Source organism: Rhinolophus sinicus, chromosome 17, assembly GCF_057876585.1.
Source record: "Rhinolophus sinicus isolate RSI-liver-muscle chromosome 17, RSI-T2T, whole genome shotgun sequence".
In the NCBI taxonomy this organism is placed as follows: domain Eukaryota; kingdom Metazoa; phylum Chordata; class Mammalia; order Chiroptera; family Rhinolophidae; genus Rhinolophus; species Rhinolophus sinicus.
The window spans coordinates 69,347,153-69,368,977 of record NC_142517.1 but is presented as its reverse complement, the minus strand read 5'-3'; the positions used below and the strand labels follow the sequence as shown (position 1 = coordinate 69,368,977).

Here is a 21,825-nt window from a genome sequence, read left to right as displayed (position 1 = left end):
AAGTTGGCATAAGCAGATCAAGCTCTAGAGTAAGGATAGACTATGGCAAATGAGCCAGGTGAGCAAGAAGACTGTGTCTGGGGACTGAGTGTATGTCACATCTCTGAATAACAAAGAGCCTGGACAAAGAACCCATTGTCGCTCAAAAGAGAGCAAATACAAAGACCACGTCATGGCTTCTTTTTAATTATTATTATGAAATACTTTAGACATATAAACAAGCATAAAAATAATGTAACAAACACCTATGTACCCACAACTCAGCTTAAGAAACAAAGAAACACTGAGCGTTTCCTATTTACCACCACCCATCCTCTTCCTTCATCCCCAAAGGTAACCATTTGGGGGAGATAATTCTTCATAGGTCTCTTGATTTCTGCACACATTAAAAGAAGGCAATGACTGAAATTTTTTGTATAATATCATTTCAAAGATATAGGGAACATCCTCAGAAGATAGAGACAGTTTCCCTCTCTAGAGCAAAATCCATGCAGGTTTACTACCCATTGTAAAAGATATAGGTTCCCTAAGCTCTTGGTCCCTGCTCATGTGCACCAGGCAGGGACCCATTGCACGTATGTAGACATCCATCTGGGCTCATCACATTACCTTCATGATACTTGAGGGCAAGAGGAACTGATGCAGATATGATGATGCTCATGCTGCTTTCTGTGACAAGAGTAATAAAGCCCTTTGTCTTCAACCCAGACGTCTGTGTTTTCTATCAGTATTGATGAAACTGTGGCAAGTGGCTAAAGTCTCAGATTCTTCAAAGCTTTTGAAAACCATTATCTTAAATTTAAATTTGTCATTTATCATTTCTATGTATGTAAATTTTACTAAAGATGTATATATAAAAATATAATATTATTTTGCTTATTTGCAAAGTTTACGTAAATGGGATCATGTAGTATGTATCCTTCAGCAACCGCTCTTTCTCTCAATTTATCTTCTTGAGTTATCTGTCCTGATCCATAGTCTAGTTTATTCATTTTTAACCACTGAATAGAATTTTATTGTATGAGTACAATTTACTTATTTGTACTCCTGTTCTTTAGCTTATTTTTGTTGCTGTTTATGTTGTTTCCAAATTGTATTATTGCAACCAATGCTTTCAATGAACATTCTTGCTCATGATTCTTTGTGTATATGTAAGAGAGTTTTTCTTGTGTATGAACTTAAGAGTGGAAATGCTGGAATGTAATGTGAATTCATCTTCAGGTTTAGTAGACTTTCCCAACTTGGTCTCTGAAGTGGTTATGCCAAATAACATTTTCATAACAACTATGCAAGAGTTCCTGTTTCTCTACATCCTTGCAAATGTGGTATTGTCATACTTTTGAGGCTTTAACCTTTCTGATGAGTATAAAGTGCTGAACATCTTTTCATATGTTCTTGGTCATCTTTCTCCTCTTCAGCTGCTGTTTATATCCTTTACATATTTTTCTATTGTTGTTCTTTGTTGTCGTTGTTGTTTTTCTTATGAATATTAGGGGGTGTTTTATATATTCAAGATACTGATATTTTGTTTTTTGCATATGTAGAAATAATGTCTCATAGTCTGTGGCTTGTCTCTTCCCTTTATGTTGGAGCTTCACAGTGGAATGTTAGGAGAAGCCTATACCCATCGTGGTGTTCAGTGGAGCCGGGAATGCAAACTAGTGGTGATAGGATGATCTGACCAAGAATTATGTGGAGACTGTAACACAAGATACTTGGTTTCTAATCATGATTCTTCCATAGCTGAGTATCTTTGGGAGAAATCACATCACTTCTATGTCTCAGGTTTGTCGTCTATAAATGGACTGTATGATCCTTTGGACTGGATGATCTCCCTGAGCACTTCACCAGGTTTAAGCTTCCCTAACACTATGAGTCAAGGTCATGTGCACCAGGCAGGCAACAGCAGGACCTTTTTGGATGAGCCCAACTTCACTATAACTTGGGAAATGACTGACCAGCTTCCGTGCTGTTTTCCCTGACTCCCTGACATGAGTAGCCACTTTGTCATCTGTGTGCCCACAGTACCTGATCACATTGAGATCGTACTAACATCACATTATACTGCTGGTGATAACACTATTTGTCTCTCTAATTAGATCATGAGCTCCTCCAGAACAGGGTTGTGTTTAGTATATCCCTGGCACCTCCCATAGCTCCTGACTCAGTGGATGTTTGATGAATGATAGAGGGAACATGGGAGGCTATGATGAAAGGAGGGAAGGAGGGAGGGAAGGAAGGAAGGAGGGAGGGAGGGAGGGAGGGAGGGAGGGAGGGAGGGAGGGAGGGAGGGAAGGAGGAAGGAAGGAAGGAAGGAAGGGAGGGAAGGAAGAAAAGGAAGAAGGGCGGAGGGGAGGGAAGGAGGAAGTGTGCAAGGAAAGACTGAAGAACCTAAACACCTCCAAGATTTACACCCAGTGAACATAACAGAGTTACTGAATCATTAGGAAACATTATACATTAGCAAAAGGAACCATTAGCAGATACTATGGTAGCTATTTTACAAGTGGAGTCCATTTTTTAAGATCACATGGGAAAACAATGGTGTACTTAATAATGGAAATCAATAATCTCTGATTCTTAATCTGATGTTGCAACTAATAGAGCCTACAGTCTCATTGCTTTAACAAAACCAAACTAGATTTTGAATTAAATTCATTTTCATTCTCTTTATGCAATAGAACTGTATTACTTATAATTTTGAACTTTTCCCTACTGACATGCTTTAAAAGATTAAAAAGGGAGTCTCTAAGCTTTAAGACCTTTCATAGTCATGATCTATACAATATTAAAGATGGGGGATACTTAAATAATTCTTCTCCCTTAGCTATAATACAATTCGGTGCTTGTAATACACAGAGGAATAAAACAAGATCTATGTAATAAAAATGCTGTTGTCATGACAACAGGAAGAAGCAACAAGAAGAAAAATCTTGGCTCTAAAGAATGGTTTGTTACAAGGTGTCAGGGTCCATTATGCACGGTCAATACCCTATTCTTCATCTAGCTTTGCCTTTACACAGCTTACTTCACTGTACAAATGTAATCCAATTTTCTCAGTTGCACATTAGCTTCTGGAAAGGCAAAACAAATTTTGACAGGGCTCTTTATCCTTTCCTGGGGGTGCTGCAATATCTGTTCATCTTGAAAAACTGCCCAATGTCTTCTATCTCCTACTTTAATATATTTTCTTGCAATTTATTATGCTAGTATCTCTGATTTTGTTTTTATTATAATTAGTAAGATCATTATTAAATAATAAAAAGTAAGTGGATTACGAGAGGCAGATCAGGAATAAAATTAGGGTGTAGAGATGAGCAGTAGCGTGGGGTAACTGTGGCAGTGATGTGTCTGTTCTGCTCTTCTCCCAGCAGAGCAGACCTCATTCCTGCCAGCCCAGATTCAGCCCTCAGAGAAGCCAGCTTCCAGATATTGATGAGTTGCTAACAGATGGGATCATCCGTCAGATGGGATTTTTCAAACAGTGCTTCCCAAGGTGTAGGCTCCAGGCCATGTGCACCAGCATCCCCAGCGTGCTTGTTAAAAAAAGTACATTTTAAAGTCCTATTTCTGATCTGCTGAATCAGAAAAGCTGCGGGTAGGCTTCAGGGATCTGCGTGCTAACACACACACTAACATTTGAGAATCACCGCCTTAGTGTGAGGGTAAAAAAAATGGAGGGAAATCCCTTCTGGTACTAAGTATCTAAGAAGGCAGGAGGAGGCTAAATCCTAGGTAAAGAAAAGGGAAGCAAACAAGCTAAAAGTGAAGCTTGCCTAGTTCACAGCTTTCCTTAAGTTTTACCACAGTTCTGACTACAGTAGATTTAAGCTGAACTAAAGTGTGCTCTGCAAACATACACTGTATAATGCTGGTGAGTGTTTGTATTATCAATGTCCAAAGTGAGCCTGCTTCTAAGCTAATTCATTCTGTCAGCTCTAGGAATGCCAAAGATGATGTTTACAGCTTCCTAGAAGAGCCAGGCAGGTAAATTAACAGTTAAAACACAGTAAGGTCCACAATGAGATACCACTTCACAGGATGGTTATAATGAAGAAGACAGACAACAATAAGTGTTCACAAGGGTGTGGAGAAATTGGAGCTGTTATACATTGCGGGTAACGTAAATTGCTGGAATGTAAAATGACGCACTTCTTTGGAAAACATTTTGGCAGTTCCTCAAGAAGTTAAACATAGAGTTACTATGTCATGCAGCAATTCTACTCCTAATATACTCAAAAGAATTGAAAACATGTGTTCATACAAAAATGTGTATACAAATGATCGTAGCAACATTGTAATAGCCAAACAGTGGAAACAAATAAAATGTCCATCAACTGAAAAACAGATAAACAAATGTGGTATATTCATTCAATGTAATATTATTTAGCAATAGAAAGAAATGAAGTATTGATACATGCTACAACATGGGAGAACCATGAAAACATTATGCTAAGTGGAATAAGACAGATACAAAAGGGCATATATTATTCCATTTATATGTAATGTCCAGAATAGGCAAATCCATAGAGACAGAAATTAGATCAGTGGTTACCAGAGATTGGGGAAAGGAGGGAAGAAGGAGGACTGTTAATGGATATAGGGCTTCTTTTGGGTGGTGATGAAAATATTCTGGAATTACATAGTGGTGGTGATTGCACAGCTCTGTGAATATACTAAAATCTATTGACTTGTATACATTGAGTGAGTTGTGTGGTGTGTGAATTATATGTCAGTTTTTTTAAATGATGGAAGAAACGTCCAAGAAAAAAGTGGTAAATTTGACTATGTGAAAAAAAAAATGCTTTGTGATAATCTATAGAAAAAACTTACTATTTTCTAGGAAAAACTTACTATTTTCTTCTACTCTCACTCACAATACTTGTGACACCAGATGTGGGTTTTCCATACATCAAGCAATTTTGTGACACCAGCTGAGTGTCCTACAATTCAATTCAGTTCTGACACTATGTACCAGGTGCTAGTGTCAGATCTCATAGGTTACGGGTCCAGGGCCACAAGACAGTAGTAAGAACACAAGAACGCTGGTGGCAAGTCCAGGTTTTCACCAATGCTTCTGACCAACCCGCTATAAATCAGAGGTTCCTATGCCCCCTCCCCTTCAGGTTCCATGACTTTGCTAGAGCAGCTCACAGAACTCAAGGAAACAATTTATCTATTGGATTACAGCCATAGAGAAGAGATGCATAGGATGAGGTCCAGAAAGGTGCTGAGTGCAGGAGTTTCTGTCTCTTTGGAGTTTAGATGTGCTATGCTCCCAGCTCATGGATATGTTCACCAACCCAGAAGTTCTCCAAATCCTGTATTTTGGGGATTTTTATGAAGGCTTCATCACGTAGGCATGATCACTCATTAGCTCAACCTCCAGTGCCCTCCACTTCCCACAGGATAGGGGGTTGGAGCTGAAAGTTCCAACGTTCTAATCATGGCTCAGTCGGTCTTTCCGGTAACCAGCTTCTATCCTGAAGCCATCCAGGAGCCCACCAAGAGTCCTTATTAGAACAAAGGAGACTCCTCTCACCCGGGAAATCCCAAGGGGTTTAGAAGCTCTGTCGAGAACCAGGTCAAAGATCAAATATTAGAACAAAAGATGCTCCTAGTGCTCTTATCACTTCGGAAATTATAAGTGTTTTAGTTCTGTGCTAGGAACTGGGGGCAGAGACCATATATAGTTTTTCTATTATTTCACGGTGGTATTTATATACCATATAGAGGTAATCAGAGGCCCTGTATGGGGTCCCCCTAAAGGAGGGACTCTCGCTTACTTGGTAGGATAGGGCAATATCAAAGAAGACTTCCCACAGAAGCACTTCAGGAATAAGGATATCCAAAGGCCAGTTACTGGAGACATAGCCCTTTTGAGATACAGCAGGTAATTGGGCATGCGGGGAATTGGCAGGCAAATTAACTAGAGAAGAAGGCAGTGATAAAGACAAGCCTTGAGGGATTGGAATCAGTGGAGAAAAGAGGGACTTGTTAATTAGTAGTGTTGGAATAACTGAAGAGCCACATGAAAAAAGATAAATTGGAAATCATTGTGCATACCATACACTAGTATTAATTACAGAAATAAAACCATAAAATGCTAGAAGAAAATATAGGCCTCAGTAACCTGGAGTGGTAAAAACTGTCTTGACGATGACTCAAAATCCAGGGAAAAGATTAAGAAATTTGGCTACTGGAATTCAGTCAAGCCTTTAGTTTTAACTACCAGTTTACAGGAAAAACAGGAGATAAAGGAAACTGTTCGATGACACCACAGTTCGATGACACCACAGTAGGCTCAAGAAAATGCTCCCTTTGTGAGGGTGCAATCAGCACAATCTAGAATGTGGGTACTTCAGATTTGTTCTGCTGCTGTGTGAGCAGCTTTCTTTAACAAATAAACATCAAACAAATAAAGAAAAGGATAGAGCGGTATCTTTGGATTAAAAGAGACTCAAACGAAATATCAACCAAGTGCAATGTGTGGATCTTGCTTGTACCCCAATTTTTTTTTTTTAATTTTAAAAAAGCAATTTTTGAAACAAATGAAATTCAAACACTGTGTGGATAAGTGGATAATCTTAAAGAATTATTAATTTTATTAAGCGCAGTAATGGAAGTGTGTTAATGTTAAAAAGGGGAGGCCTTACCTCTTAGAGATATAGACTGAACTATTTACAAATGAAATGGTACGATTTTTGGTATTTACTTTAAAATAGTCCGGCAAGGGTGTGTGTGGGAAATAGGAGACATAAATGAAATTAAATAGTACATTTGTTAATAATTACTAAAGCTAGATGATAAGTATATGAAGATTCATTACACTATTCTTGTTACTTTGGGGGACATCTGAAAATTCCCAGAGCCACTGGAGGCCTTCTTGGCAGGAGAATGACAAGATGAAATTGGCAGCTGAGGAGCTATGGCCCTCAGAATGAGAAGACTAGATAGGGTGCTGCCACGGAGGGACCCGGTGATAAGGACCTGAACTATGAAAGTGTCATTGGGAGTGGAGGGGAGGGTCTGGAATTGGACAGTATGAAAGGAGAACTTGATGACCTAATAAGTGAGAAAGCTAAAGAAATAGGATCAAGGATGACTCTCAGGTGTCAGGCTTGGATGAATGGCTGTATGGTGGGGCCATTCACCAAGCAAGGGAATTTAGAAGAGATTAAAGTTAGGAGTGAAGGGAGTGATGGACTCCATTTCTGACAGGTTGCATCTAGAGCTTAGGAAAGACAACTGCACTAGAGTGCAGGGATTTGGCAATTATCAGTGGCAGCATAATTTCCATGGAAACATGTAGCATGTAGGCTCAAGAAAATACTCCCTTTGTGAGAAATCTCTTCTTATCAAATTAATAAATTACCGTTGGACTGTTTTACCCTTAAAAGGAGCAAAGTGGCTTAATCAAGGAGAATGATAAAAGAGAACCAAATAGTAACACGATATCCATGCTGTTCTGTTTCCTCTCAATTTCCGTTTTGAATAAGTGACAGATCTTCAAGGATTCACTGCAGGATTTTCTCATTTCATTTTCTTTCCCCTAATAAAGGAGTTTTCAAGAGAACACTTTGATACATTAGGGAGAAATAACCTAATGTGAAAGATCAAATTTTGCTTTTGCTTTTTCACTTTGCTTTCCTTCTATTTTGTTATTTCCATGCTGTATACAGTATGAAAAAACTGAAGGAAAGTAGCCAAACCATCTAGATCAAGCGCCATAGTTCAATTTCCTGTCTTTAAAACGGCCATGATAGTGTTAAATCCTTGGGTTGACATGTATATTCAGAAGAAGCCACGAAGATGCTGATAGAAACAAGCAGTTTGAATTAGGGATTGAGTTAGGGTGAAGAGAAGAAAACTCAGCCCCTATGGTATTTGTTGCTGGGGAAGCATCGGGCCATCTGCTAGGTTCTAAAAACATGACAGTAACATTTTGGTTTAAAGCACAGACTGATTTTCTAAAGGGAAATTAAAGTTAGTCAGCAATTGAGGCTCTTGTAGCTCTTTTTTTTTAAAAAAAAATATTTGTATCTTTAGCATTTATATTCAAATAAGAAAAGGACATTAATACCTTTCTTTTTCTGTTCTGGGCTTACTCTCACGATCTTGTATTGACTGCCCGATTCAAACTCCTCGGCCTGCCATTAGAAGCTTCCAGAATTTGGCTTCACTTCACGCTTAAATCAGAATGTTGGCAGGTTGGACCTAGGCATCAGTTGTTTTTTTTAATCTCTCCTGGTGATTTGAATGTGTGATCAAGGTTGAGACCCCTGTGGTTACAATGGAAGTGAGGAAAGGACAGCTGGGGCATTTGAATTATCTATGATCAGAAATAAATGTGAGAAATTAAAGTTTCTCAGAGCTGCAACTTGTAGGGATGGTGAGTGCGCATGTGCAGGTGTGGTGTGCGTTACCTGTCTCTGCCTGCCTCACAGGTGACCGCCGTGCGCGTGTATGTGAACAGCTCTTCGGAGAGCCTCGACTACCCGGTCCTCGTCGTGGTTCGCCAGCAGAAAGAGGTGCTGTCCTGGCAGGTTCCTCTGCTCTTCCAAGGACTGTAAGTGGGTCTTTTCCCAGACACCTTCAATACATTGGTTTCTTTCAATGTTCTAGACCTTAACTGGTCTTTTCCCCAGTGACAGGAGATATCTGCCGTTTGGAATGTTGACATATTCCACATGCTCATTGCAAACACTGGGGGTGGTGCATACATACCCTGAGAGTTCAGCTCTGATCAATTTTCATCCTCTCTGAAGTTCAGATAAGCACCCTGCCTAGGTCTGTAGCACCTGGAAGAACTTTTACCATTTTAATTATAGAATTAATTCCAGAATTAAATGAATATCCTGTAGCTCTTGGTTGGTTATTGAGTCATCCACTGAGGACGGAGCTAGGCCCAGCAGTCAACTTAAAGGAGTAACAACACCTCCTCCATTCTTCAAAATGCCCACTGAGTGTGCATTCTTCATTCCTTAATATTTATTGAGCACTATTAAGTGATAGGTGCTAGGGGTACAACAGTGGGGAGAAACCCCAACGAAGTCCCTACCCTCATGGACTTTATATTTTCACAGGGGAAACTATATAAGGCATTATAGCATTATAAGAAAAATCCAGAGGGCATTCAGACATGGACAGATAGTATGGTATTAAATCATTTTTAGAGGTTGAGGATTTGCGGGTTAAACTACTGACTCTGATAGTCTTGACTTGCACTTTGGGGCCTTCTTTATGCTCCACTTAGCAAAAGCTTAAAGAATGGAAAAATGGAATCACCTGGTTGTTTTAGCAGGACAGTTTCCTTTTTACAATGTGCTATTTTTCCTTATTCCATTACGAAGATGGTATAGTGGAATGTAGACACAGACTAAATAAACTGGTCATCACCAAACAGTCCTCACATCCCTGTTATTATGTCACAGGACCCTATGCCAAAAACACTGATTTTAAAATCACTATCAATAGGTCCAGTCTGAAATTTAAAATATAAGGGCTTGAAAACAAATTCGGGGAGAAGTGAAACACAATAGGCTCTTTTCCTGCTTGTTCATGGAGTCTCTTTCTCATTCTTGCTGCTTTTTCCCTCCATTGGCTGCTACAGATACCAGAGGAGCTACAACTACCAGGAAGTGAGCCGCACCTTATGTCCCTCAGAAGCAACCAACGAGACAGGACCTCTGGAGCAGCTGATATTTGTAGATATAGCATCCATGGCACCCCTGGGCGCCCAGTACAAGCTGCTGGTTACGAGGATCAAGCACTTCCAACTGCAGTAAGTGGGACTTACTGGGGCCTTTCCCTGTTCACTCGTCTGCTCTTCCCGTGCTTGTGCATGCTCAATCCAGCTTCCGTCCTTACAGATCAGCGCTCTAGAAGGAAATTACCCATTTGGTATATTGTCTTATCACCTTCTGATCTCTCCAGCAGGGCCTTATATTTTCTGTGCAATAGGGAGGCAGTAGGAGACTGGTGCAGACAGGAAGGGTGGTTGACCTCATCAGTGTGTCTGTTCTCGGGGGTCTGTCCTGACTATAAGACAGGAGTGATGGGTGACTGAATACTTTTGTATTACTCACCAGTGCCACTCCCCTGAAAGAAGTTTTGTTTTTCTTTTAAGGAACACCTTAAGCTATTTTTTCCCCCTTATTGATATTCCAGTTTTCTCCTTCCAGGTTAGGAATGTCTATAGTGGGAAATGATATATTATCTGGCTTTGTTCTTTGTGCAAAAACTATTTCTGACCACTTCCATCCTTTGTAACAAAATCAGTTGAGATACACATTCTCACATTGTTTATATTAGAGGTGGACTATAACAAATTCATTTGGCTGCACTGTCCCCAGAGTTGTCTCCCTGAGGTTACTCTCATAAAATATTGTGTAAATCTGTGTAAAAATATAAACAGAAAGGCTAAGATTATTCCTTAATAATGCCAGAAACTTCAGGGACTGTTCTGCCCTATCCTACTCTAAGCTCAAGGCTTTTTAAGAGTTCAAACCATTTCTTCCCCATCTCAGTGTTTGAAATAAATTTCAAATAAAAATTATTAAATTGGTTATATTAAAATTGTTACATTAGTTATATGAAAATTAGAATTCATACTCATCAAAAGCATCTCTAAGAGAACAAAAAGATAAGCCATAGTTTAGCAGAATATATTCCAACACACATAATGTCAAAGGGCTGACATGCAGAATGTATAAAGAACTCCTACAAATCAATAAGAAAAACACAGGCAAACTCCTGACTGCTGTCCCCATTTACCACCTACACTTCTGGGGCTCTAGCTTCTCATGGGCAAGAATCTTGGAGCCTATGAGTCAGGGCACTTCTCCGGGTGGGGCTGGCACCAGGGGATTGCTAATCTTTATGTCCAGACATAGGTCCATACTCAGCTTCACTAGAACAAATAAGCATTCTGAGGCAAAAAAAATGAGGAGATCTCAGGAGCAGAAACTATACTTGAGGAAACAATCCTGTGACCTGGACCTCTCACTAGAACTTTGGGGCAGAGACAGAACAGTCTCAGAAAGGTAATCAATGTTTATATTTACCCAATGGGATATATATATATATATATATTATATATATATTATATATATATATATATTAGACTCAAATATGCCAAGTGAAGACAAAGAATGTCAAGTGGGATTTTTAAAAAAAGAAAACTAAATATATGTTGCTTACAAGAGTACAGCCTTAAATAAAAGAATGTATAAATGTTTAAAATAAAAAGATAGTAAAAGATATACTAACCAAAAGAAAGTTAGGGTAGTATATCAATATTAACAAGATATTCCTTAATACAAGAAGCATTGTTAGTGATAGGGAGACACTTCATATTTCTAAAAGAATCATTCACCAGGAAGACTTAAATTTAAACTCTACATTTGTATGCATGTAGTCACATTGCTTCAAAATATACAAAACAAAAATTACAGAATGAAAAGGAGAACCAGACAAATTCACATTCTTTGTGGAAGACTTGTTTACAGCGGATAAAATAAGCAGATCAAAAATTTTAAATCTGTATATATATACATTAATTAGATAGAACAGGCATTGGCAAGCTATGGCCCACAGGCTGGCCACTGGTTTTATAAATAAAGTTTTATTGGAACACAGCCTTACCCATTCATTCTCATATTCTCTATGGCTGCTTTCAATGGCAAAATTGAGTTGTTGAGACGGAGACATTATGGCTTGCAAGCCTAAAATATTTACTATCTGGCTCTTTAAGAAAAATACCTTTTGCCAATACCTGATACAAAAGAGCAGACAACATGATTAACAAACTTGAATTAATTAACACATTTAGAAAACTGCATCCCAAAATGATAGACTGCCTAAATTTTTCAAGTGCACATGCAACATTTACCAAAATTGCCAAGCTCTAATGCATATTCTGATAAATTTCAAAGGACTGAAATCCTGTTTATGGAATTGATATAGAAATCAACCACAAAATGATATATAGAAAACCACAAATGTTTGGAAATTAAGTAGTCTACTTCTAAATAACTTATGAGTCAAAGAAGAAATCACAATGAAAATTAGAAAATATTTTGAAAAAATTATGATGAAAATATGGCATATCCATTCTTCTAGGGTGCAACTAAAACACTGCTTGAGGAAAATGTATCGCTTCAAATGTACATGTTAGAAAACAAGAATGGCTGAAAAAATCAGTGTGTGAAGTATCCATTTCAAGAAGTTGGAAAAAGAAGTGAAAAATAAAACTCAAAGGAAGTAATAAAATAGGAGCACAAAACAATGAAATAGAAAACAAATTGACAATGGACAAAATGAAGCAAACCACGAGTCAGTTATTTGAAATGACTAGTATTGTTTTTGTACCTGTTTTATAAAAAATAAGAAAGACAGGTAAGTCCATTGAAGAAAATAATAGTCCAGAGACTTGAACAGACACTTCACCAAAGAAGCTATCCAAAGGATCCAAAAACACAACCTTGTTAGCTATCAGCAATGCAAATTAAAACACTGAGATTCCACTACATCTACCAAATTGCTATAATTTGAAAGGATTGCCACTGTGGTTCCACTCCTAGTTATATACCTAACTCCTAGATATATAATTGTGGTATTCATTTAATAGAATACTGCACAACAATAACAATTAACAAATTATTGCTATTCCTAACAAAACGTAAAAAACTCACAAACACAATGCTGAGCAAAAGAAGTCAGACAAAAGGAATACATACTGTTTTATTCCACTTACATAAAGTGTAAAAACAGGCAAAACTATTCTGTAATGTTAGAAGTCAGGATAGTGATATCTTTAGGAAAGAAAGAGGAAGTACACGGTTATGTTTGCCTGGTGAGAATTCATTCAGATATATACTTAGGACTTGTGTACTTTTCCATGTGTGTTGTACTTCAATAAAAAGATTAAATTTTTAAAAATCAGAATAATTAAACATAGTATGTACTACTTTTTGCAGCTTATATTTCTGATCAGAATATTCTGTTCTAATGTAAAGTGCTCCTTAAACGTTTGAAGACAGTTTACAAAGCAGTCTCTAGCCAAAACAGTTGCCAGTAGGAATCAAATTTTTTTTGGGGTGGGGGGTGGGGGGGGATTTGTTTGTTTGTTTTTTTAACATTTTTTTATTAGTTTCAGGTGCACAGAACACTGTAATAGTTAGACATTTATCATTTATATCCCTCACACAGTGATAACCCCCATTCTCCCATCTACCACCCCTCTGATATCACACACAGCCATTACATTTCCACTATCTCTATTCCTAATGCTGTACTCCACTTCTTGTGTGTGTGTGTGTGTGTGTGTGTATATATATATAATTGTAGTTGACATTCATTATTGTTCAGCTTCAGCTTCAGGTGTAAAGTGCAATGATCAAAATGCAATGATCAGGCATCTACATCATCCCTGAAGTGGTCTCCCTAATGAGACAAATGTCCATCGGATACCCTACAAAATCTTTACATTGATTACAAGGAATCAGATGTTTATCTCAGTCTTCTCTACATCCCTTGACCATTTATACCCATAGAGACAGATGGACAGATGGATGAATGATGGTCAGAATGATGGAGAATTAGTCATAGCATTTTTTCCCAAGTCTCCGCATTAATTTTGGCATAGAAAAAGATGACTGATAATTCAAGAGCAAAGAACCACCCTCCCACCTGCCCTCCTCAATAAAAGGCAGGAAGAGATTCTCTGGTGGATAATCAATGAAACTCAAAACACCCAAATCAATTAAATCAGAGTCTCTAGGAAGGAGGTTTGAGCATTACTATATATTTTCTTAAAGTTTCCTAGGTGATTCTAATGTGGAGCCAGAGTTTAGGATCACTAAGCAATTTTTAAATATGGGGCTTACATTTAGTTGTTTTAATAATTAAATCAATTTGTTATATTAAACAACATGAGAATACGTGATTATACATTTGAAGGAGGTGGCAGCACAATACTTGAACAAAGTGCATTTTGAACTTGAGAGAAGCCTTGTCTTTACTGATTGGTCTCTGTGTCTTTGACCTGTCACTGTCACCTGGTAGCAGCGTACTTAAATTCCAGGGACAGTTTTCTATGAAGTTAATTAGATCCTTTGGAGAATTGAATTCTGTGAAACTGACGTCATAGATCACAGCTCTGTGCAAGTATGAATGACTGATGTGCACGCTGGTGGAACTGCAAATCTGTTCCCTCACAATGTTTTCTCTTTCCACCTCATATAGTGTGACTTGACTTCAACAACCAGACATTCAGAGCATTTCAAAATGCACACAGTTACGAGGGCTTTTATGAGAGTAAGATAAGCCTGAGAAGGGAGGGTAACTGGGATATATGAGCTTTTTTCCTCCCTGACTCTGGATTGTCCCACACCAGCCTTGCTGGTGACCCAGAAATCCAGAGGTTGGTGGAAAGGGCAAGACCAGAGAATTGTGAGATCTGGACTCTCGGTGCTGAGAGAAACACTGATAAATTAACTCAAAATTCCTAATGTTGCAGTTTCTGTTGCATGTTTTTGAGTGGCAGACTAGAAGGTATATGAGACATGTTCCAGGATATATTTTTCTAGACTAATAAGTTTTAAGAATGGAAGTACTTTTGGGAATCTAATGCACTCATCTCATCTTTACAGATGAACAAGCTGATGCCAGAGAGGTTAAGTGACTTGTCCAAACTCACACAGCTAGGGAAGGGCAAAATCAAGACTAGATTCTACCTCTGACTCCCAACACTGAGCTCTTCCCAGTATAACATGCTAATGTCTACTTTCTGTTTAAAACTGTCCTCACAATTTTCATGTTGCCCTAAATATGTTTCTCAAGTCCATGAAACATATATTTAGTTAAATCCAGCTTTAAAAATAAAATTCTGCCTTCAAGCATTACTCCCTGCCATCTAACTATCCTCAGCCTACCTCCACGCACACACACACACTTAGCTTTGCCACCACTCATTTTCCCAAAGTCCAGTGCCTTGATGTTCAATGTTGCAGAGTGTGAAGTCGCAGACAGGGAAGGGCAGAAGGTTGTAGGAGCAGGCAGGCACCGATGGTGGGGTGGGAGGAGCTTTGAAAGGGTGCTAAGAAATGTGGGCAGTTGTCTACACAGTGAGAGTTGTGTGAAAAATGGATTTGAAGGGGACAAGACTAAATGCAGAGAAATTAGAACATTGATGCCGTGGTCAAGATAAATTATAAAGAGATGAACGGAAGAATGTGGAGGTGCAATTGACAAAATTTGATTGGCTTTGAGGAGTAAAGGGGGTGAGAGAGTCAAGGGTGACCTTCGAACTTGTAGATGGCAGGACCACTCAGAGAAAATGCGAATTTTGAGGAGGGAAGGAAGAGATAATAAGTTCACTTTGGGGCGTGTTAACCTTGACGTACAGATGTCCGGCGGAGTGTTGGATATGCACCAGCGTGATGCTCAGGAAAGAGTCGGAGTTACAGATCGAGTAGAAATGCTTCAGGAAGGCTGGTCCACGTGGTGCCTGAGGGGACTTACAGGAGAAAGCACTGGACAAACAGGCAGAGCCCAACCCTTGGTGTTCGAGATCTTGTCTGCAGCACTGCGTTTAGACTTCACCTTCAGGTTTAGGAGCCACTAAAGGAGTTTCCACAACAGAATAATATACAGAACTGATTTTTAGAGATGACTTTAGTGGCAATGTGGGAGATAAACTGGAGAGAGGGGAGGATAGGGGCAAATAGGCCAATGAAAAGTTATTTGAATAGAGAAGAATATAAAATGATTAGAGCCTGAACATGTTATGGCAGCAACAAAGCTGTAAGGGAGAAAGTCAAGTAATATCTGTGGGGATAATTCACAAATTCAACAAATACATGTGGCCGAATAAAAAATATAGTCCTACCTGAGTATTTGCAGGCTTCAACCCTCTTCTAGGTTTCTATGTAGGGCTCTTGAGTCTTTGTTTTGAGAAATTTGAGAGACGAACGAAATTTCATAGCTCAGCTACCATGCTGTGAGAAGTAGTTGATTTTTTGAGGAAATGGATGAGTGAAGAGACTTTTAGACCATTTTGCTCTGTAATTACCCTTTGCTATTTTGGGGTAGACTGCAGTCAGTAATGTTTTACTAGTCAAATTTTTTTCTGATTGAATACTGTATTGGGCAAAGACCGTGCTTCAGGTGGGAGTAGGTTCCTCCAGCTTACTTTAACACTAATGCAATCAGTAAGACTTGGTGATCAAGCAAATGTGAGAAGTGATCAAAAGGGAGCAGGAGTCCAAGATGAGGTTTATTGACAGAGATGTAGTGGGTCGGGATCAGCAAACTGCTAGCACATTCCATTTTGATTGTGTAGAGTTTGAGGTGCTTCAGAGACAGTCAAGGGCAGACACCCAGCAGGTGATTAGTTTTCTGTGACTGCAGCTCAGGTGATAGCCCTGGTCTGGACATGGAGACTTGCAATTCACTGGCTTTTTTGTGGCAACTGAACATATATGTGATTTTTATGGCAATTATATATATATATATATATATGGAAAATATATGTGGCTAAGGAAAATGAGATCCAGAACAGGACTGTGGGTAACATTCTCATTCAAGGGATGGTCTGAGAAACAGGAACTATCAAAGGAAATTGAGTAGGCATAGTCAGATGTGTGGGAGAAAACCTGGGAAAACAGGTGTCACAGAGCCCAAAGGAGCAAAGAGTTTCAAGACAGAGGGAGTGGTTGTCAGTGTCAAATGTCACAGAGAAGTAACATCACTGAACTTAGCAATTAGGACATTACGGGGCTGGTAGGAAAAGAGACCTGGTAGCAGTGGGGAGAGGAAAGAATGAATGAGAGATGAGAGCGGAATACTCTTTTAAAAAGCTGGTTTGTGAAGGAAAGGGAGGATATAGAATCAAAGGAAGAAAACACCAGGAAAAGGGAGGAATTTTGTTGAGGCATTTTTTTGTTATTTATTTTTTAAATGGTTGAGACTAGAGTATATTCATAAACCAGGGAGTAAAAATGCAGATAAAATTTATAGGAGAGTTGGATTTTGTAGAAGCAAAGCCCCAGAGAAGGGAAGAAAGGATGGATTTAGTGCATGCGTGCAAAATTTACACTTAGAACAGAGTGATGAGGTGGAGGGTTGCAGAGGCCGACAGTGTTGGTGGAAGGGTTGGGGTAAGTGAAGGGAGTTCATGACAGATGGCAGTAAGTAGATAACAGGAAATGACATTCTGAAGTCCATAGTCCAAGTGAATAATAGGGTGTAAGTTCCTTTAACAACAAAGTGGGGGTTTTGAATGTCCATTGCACTCTCTACCAGGGGCTTGCTATCATAAAATGAATAATCCGTGAATCTCACAGTCCTCGCTGGTACTCACTTCAGAAACTACTTAGCTTTTGTCCCTGGCTCTTCTTGCACTTACCCTTTCTTCCTATGCCCCTTTCCTTTTTCTTCTGTGTTATCACTCTCCTATTTATATTTCTGTCCTCTCTCTACTTTCCCCATGAGCCTCTCTTTTCCGCTTCTTCTCCTGTCTTCCTTACCTGCACACCCATCCTCTTTGATTCCATCTGTTCCTTTTCTCTACCCCATCTTCCTCAAACTAGCCAAAACAAGGGAACAAAGCCAGTTTTTATCTTTTGTTATATCTATTGAGTAAATATTTGTTTCCTCTGTTTAAAACAAATAAGATGAAATTTTTGTACTTCTTTCTCTAAAACTGAAGGTGTACATGAGTCTCAATGGGCTTTGTTCTATTGGTTAATGACCCTCAATAATGTAAACCTTCCCCACCTCTCTCAGGGCCCATGGGGAAGGAAGCAGAACAGAACTTTTCACCTATAACAGAAATGATGCTTATTTACCCACACTGTTGACTCCATGGGAAAGAAAGGATTTAAATGTGATAGTCTTAAAGAAAATATTATATGTTTAAAGTTTGTAAGTGTTGTATTCGTACGGAAAACAGAGTAAGGACAAAAGACCTCAGAAAATTCATGTTAATGGCCATACATTCAGTGTTAAAGCTGGAATTCAATGTTAAAGCTGGAATTCAAATGATAGGGGGTGGGGAATTAAAAAAAAGAACCTAAAACTTCTGGCCAAAGAAAACTGGTTGCTTCTGGAAATCTTATGTTGTCTGTTGCTAGCCAAGAAAATCAGTGTCCTTTTTGTTCCCCTGAGCTGACAACAAACAGAAATGAATGCCCCGTGTTGCCCTGGTAACAGCAGATGACACTCCCCACACTAAAAAGGTACCACCCAGACACACACAGCACCGTGGGTCATCACTCTGGCTGTGGAATCTCGGGAGCAGACACACAGCTGGGTTTGTCACTGACCTTGGCTTCTTTAGGTGACTTCAGGCCACAACTTTTCAACTTTGCTTCAGCAGAACAAATCCTTGACACTGATGATGATTTCTGTTGAGAGAAGATATATAAAAATTGCATCCATTGGTGAAGTCTGAGCCCAGTCTGCCAACAGCCTAAATTGTTGGTCATCACCTTTAGAAGTAGTTTTCAAATTGTATGTCTTCTAAACAATACCTTCAATTATAAACTTCTTGCTTAAATGTTTCGACGTGCCCTTTCTAAAGGAATCTCTTAATAATTTTTTAAACTGTTTAATTTTTATCAAAGAAAAATTAGAAGTGGAGAGAAAGACTCCTTAGAGAGTACCAATCTGTGACTCTGGAGAGGGACCCCAAAACATGTTCAGGTTCAGACTCCCAGAAATGCAGGCCACACTGGTGAGGTGACGGCAGGCTAGTCCCTAGGTGCAGTGGGCTTGTACTAGTGATCTTCACAGCCAAAGATGAGACAAAACCCAGAACAGAGCAAAAGCCCAAAAGCAGCCTTTACAAAACTAGAGAGAGGATCAAACCTGTCTGTGTTTTCCAGCTTCTTGGACTGTTTCCCATATGTTCGCTACAGACAGCACTCTATGCTACAAAATGTATGCTTCCCTCACGCTCCTCACGCTCTCCTTTCTCAGTGCTGGATCATTGCTGTCTTTCACAGAAGAATGAAAGTATCTAATAAAATAATTGATACTAAATTGCTAACTGGAGAGAAAATAACTCCATTATATTCTTTTGGTGGTACTTGCATTTTTTTTTTATTGGGGAATATTGGGGAACAGTATGTTTTTCCAGGACCCATCAGCTCCAAGTCAAGTCATTGTTTTCACTCTAGTTGTGGGCGCAGCTCACTGGCCTGTGTGGGAATGGAACCAGCAGCCTTGGTGTTATGACCACTATGCTCTAACCAACTGAGCCAGCCAGCTGCCCCAGTACTTGCATTTTAAAGGAGGGCCTTAGAAGGCAATACCTAACCCATAGAGGACAAAATCTTAGAGGGGACGGGCAACTGGGGAGATGCTTGGGAGCAGGAAGAGCATACTCCTATTCCTAGAGACCCTTCCATGGTGAATATCTTCTCACCACATTTTTAAAAACATGATCTTTTGCCACGGATACATCAAAATTATTTTGACATATTATCTTCATTATTCAAAAGGACCTCAAACCTTCTCTTCCTCTCTCTTTCAGCCCACTTCTGACACTTAAACCCTATACATGATTGTAAAATCTTAGAAGAATCCAAAGGCAAAATCATCTACAAAAATAAAGTACTTACTTGTATAGATATGATTTCATGGATATTTAAAGATATAAAATTATACCCCATCCCCAAAATCGATCATTCTTGAGAGCTGAAACCAAATTCCCATGCAGTTTACTTTGTAAGTTTGATGGGACCAGACCTTCCTTCACGAAGGATAAAGCTTTTTTTTGCATCTAGTTTAAGATGGTTCTCTTCTAAATAAATAATTTTTCCTTGCTAACATGTTTTTCTCTCTCTGTTCCCCTTTCCTCTCTCCCACTTACATTCCTCAGGACAAATGTTGCCTTTCGGTTCACTGCCAGCCCCTCTCAACCTCAGGTAAGTGAAGGCTTTCAAGGTTATGATGCCATCTCTTGGTATTACTCAAAGAAACTGTGGTAACAGGTAGAGTCAGCATGTGGTGTTGCCCTTGATTTTTCACAATTGAAGATATGTTTGTATTTTTTGAATGTTATTCATGTTAGTAGGATTTTAGATACAACATTTAATCTTATGACCAGAATTGGTGTGAAATGGGAGGCATGACATTTTTTGCAGATGTTCTTTGGCTCAACTTTCATTCAGCAAATTGTTTACCTACTATGTGCCAAGCAGTGTTAGACTGCTACTAGGTGCTGGGGATAGCAGGATGAAAAAAAGAGAGACACAACTTCTGCCCTCATGGACCATATAATTGGGATGGGGGTGAGGGGACAGAGAGTGGAAGGCCAACTCTAAACAGATACACAAATAAATAATTGACTTGGAGACACAATAAAAATATAAGATGTTAATTTCCACAGTGTTGTGAGTGGAAAAAATTCATTTCTCCGGGCATAAAAAGAGAACAGGAATGCTGACAAAAATTACTAGAAAGATTAGATATGTGTGTTGTGCTCTCCATTAAGCCATAATCATAAACAGAATAAATACATGAAAAGTTATTAATTATTCAGGCTGCTTTTCTATTGACACTTCTAGCTACCTTCCTTTTTTCTTTCATGGCTTTTGAAACAGTAAAGTTTATGCAATAGTTTAAAACAGATTTATTTAATGTCCTGATATTTATTGTAAATCTTCTGCAGGCTGTAATACAACTTTGGTCATAAATGGCTACTTAACTGTTGCTTTGGAAATAACTAAAACTGGGATTAACATATTATACAGACATTATTGTAAATGTATTCCAGTCACCTGTGTGATGATAAATATCTAACAACTGGTTTTCAGAGAGAAAGCCATGATTTGTAGTGTTTGCCCATTTCTGTGGTGTAAATACCTTCACCATAGCAGATATCAAGCTGCCAGGGTGATGTCATTGAACACAGTTTTGGGGAGAGATACATACAATCAGCTCCCCAACCCTGTATGAGTCCACTCCCACACATCTTCTAAGAGTTCAATTTCTCAGCGGCGAAAGATGCCACAGTGCATGTATACTGCCACCCAGTGATAGAAGCGGACTACAGACTCACAGTCCATTTTCCCCAACATTTATTAGCTAGTTAATTCAGGAAATATTCAAAAATATTTATTACTAGGTGCAATAGGAAATATTAGAAAGGGGGGGAACTTGCACCCCAACTACAGAATGAGTACAGCCTAATAGTCCTGTACAGAGCTATAGTAAATATGATATACTAAATGTTGTAATGAACTTTCAATTTGTAGATTGAAAATCAGTGATGATTATATATTTTGGCTTCCTTTTATTTTAAAAAGGTATATAAATATTAAAGCCTAAGTAGTTTGTATATAAACCCCAAAGTAAAGTAAAATATACTCAGAAAAAAACTAATAGGGGTGACCGGATGGCTCAGTTGGTTAGAGCGTGAGCTCTGAACAATGAGGTTGCCAGTTCGATTCCCACATGGGCCAGTGAGCTATGCCCTCCATAACTAGATTGAAGACAACGAGCTGCCGCTGAGCTTCCAGAGGTTAGAGCACAAGCTCTCAACAACAAGGTTGCCAGTTCAAATCCCACATGGGATGGTGGGCTGCACCCCCTGCAACTAAAGATTGAAAATAGCAACTGGACTTGGAGCTGAGCTGTACCCTCCACAACTAGATTGAAAGACAACTACTTGGAGCTGATGGGCCCTGGAGAAACACACTATCCCCCAATATTCCCCAATAAAACTTTTTTAAAAAAAGAACACTAATAAAACAAAATAGAAATTTTTCAATATCTATGAAAGTCTTACTTTACCATTAACTGTTCCCATTTTGG

The 21,825-nt window shown here is 38.9% G+C and overlaps 1 protein-coding gene across 2 annotated transcripts in view; it reads left to right on the top strand.

Annotated features, from left to right (window-relative positions):
- Window positions 1-21,825, top strand: part of SIDT1 (SID1 transmembrane family member 1) — an 88,609-nt gene that overhangs the window by 16,841 nt on the left and 49,943 nt on the right. For both annotated transcript variants that reach the window (XM_019734846.3, XM_019734845.3), the window contains exons 2-4: window positions 8,448-8,569; window positions 9,614-9,784; window positions 19,889-19,934. In XM_019734846.3, the coding sequence (XP_019590405.3) occupies window positions 8,448-8,569; window positions 9,614-9,784; window positions 19,889-19,934 (339 nt within the window). The remainder of the gene's footprint in view (window positions 1-8,447; window positions 8,570-9,613; window positions 9,785-19,888; window positions 19,935-21,825) is intronic.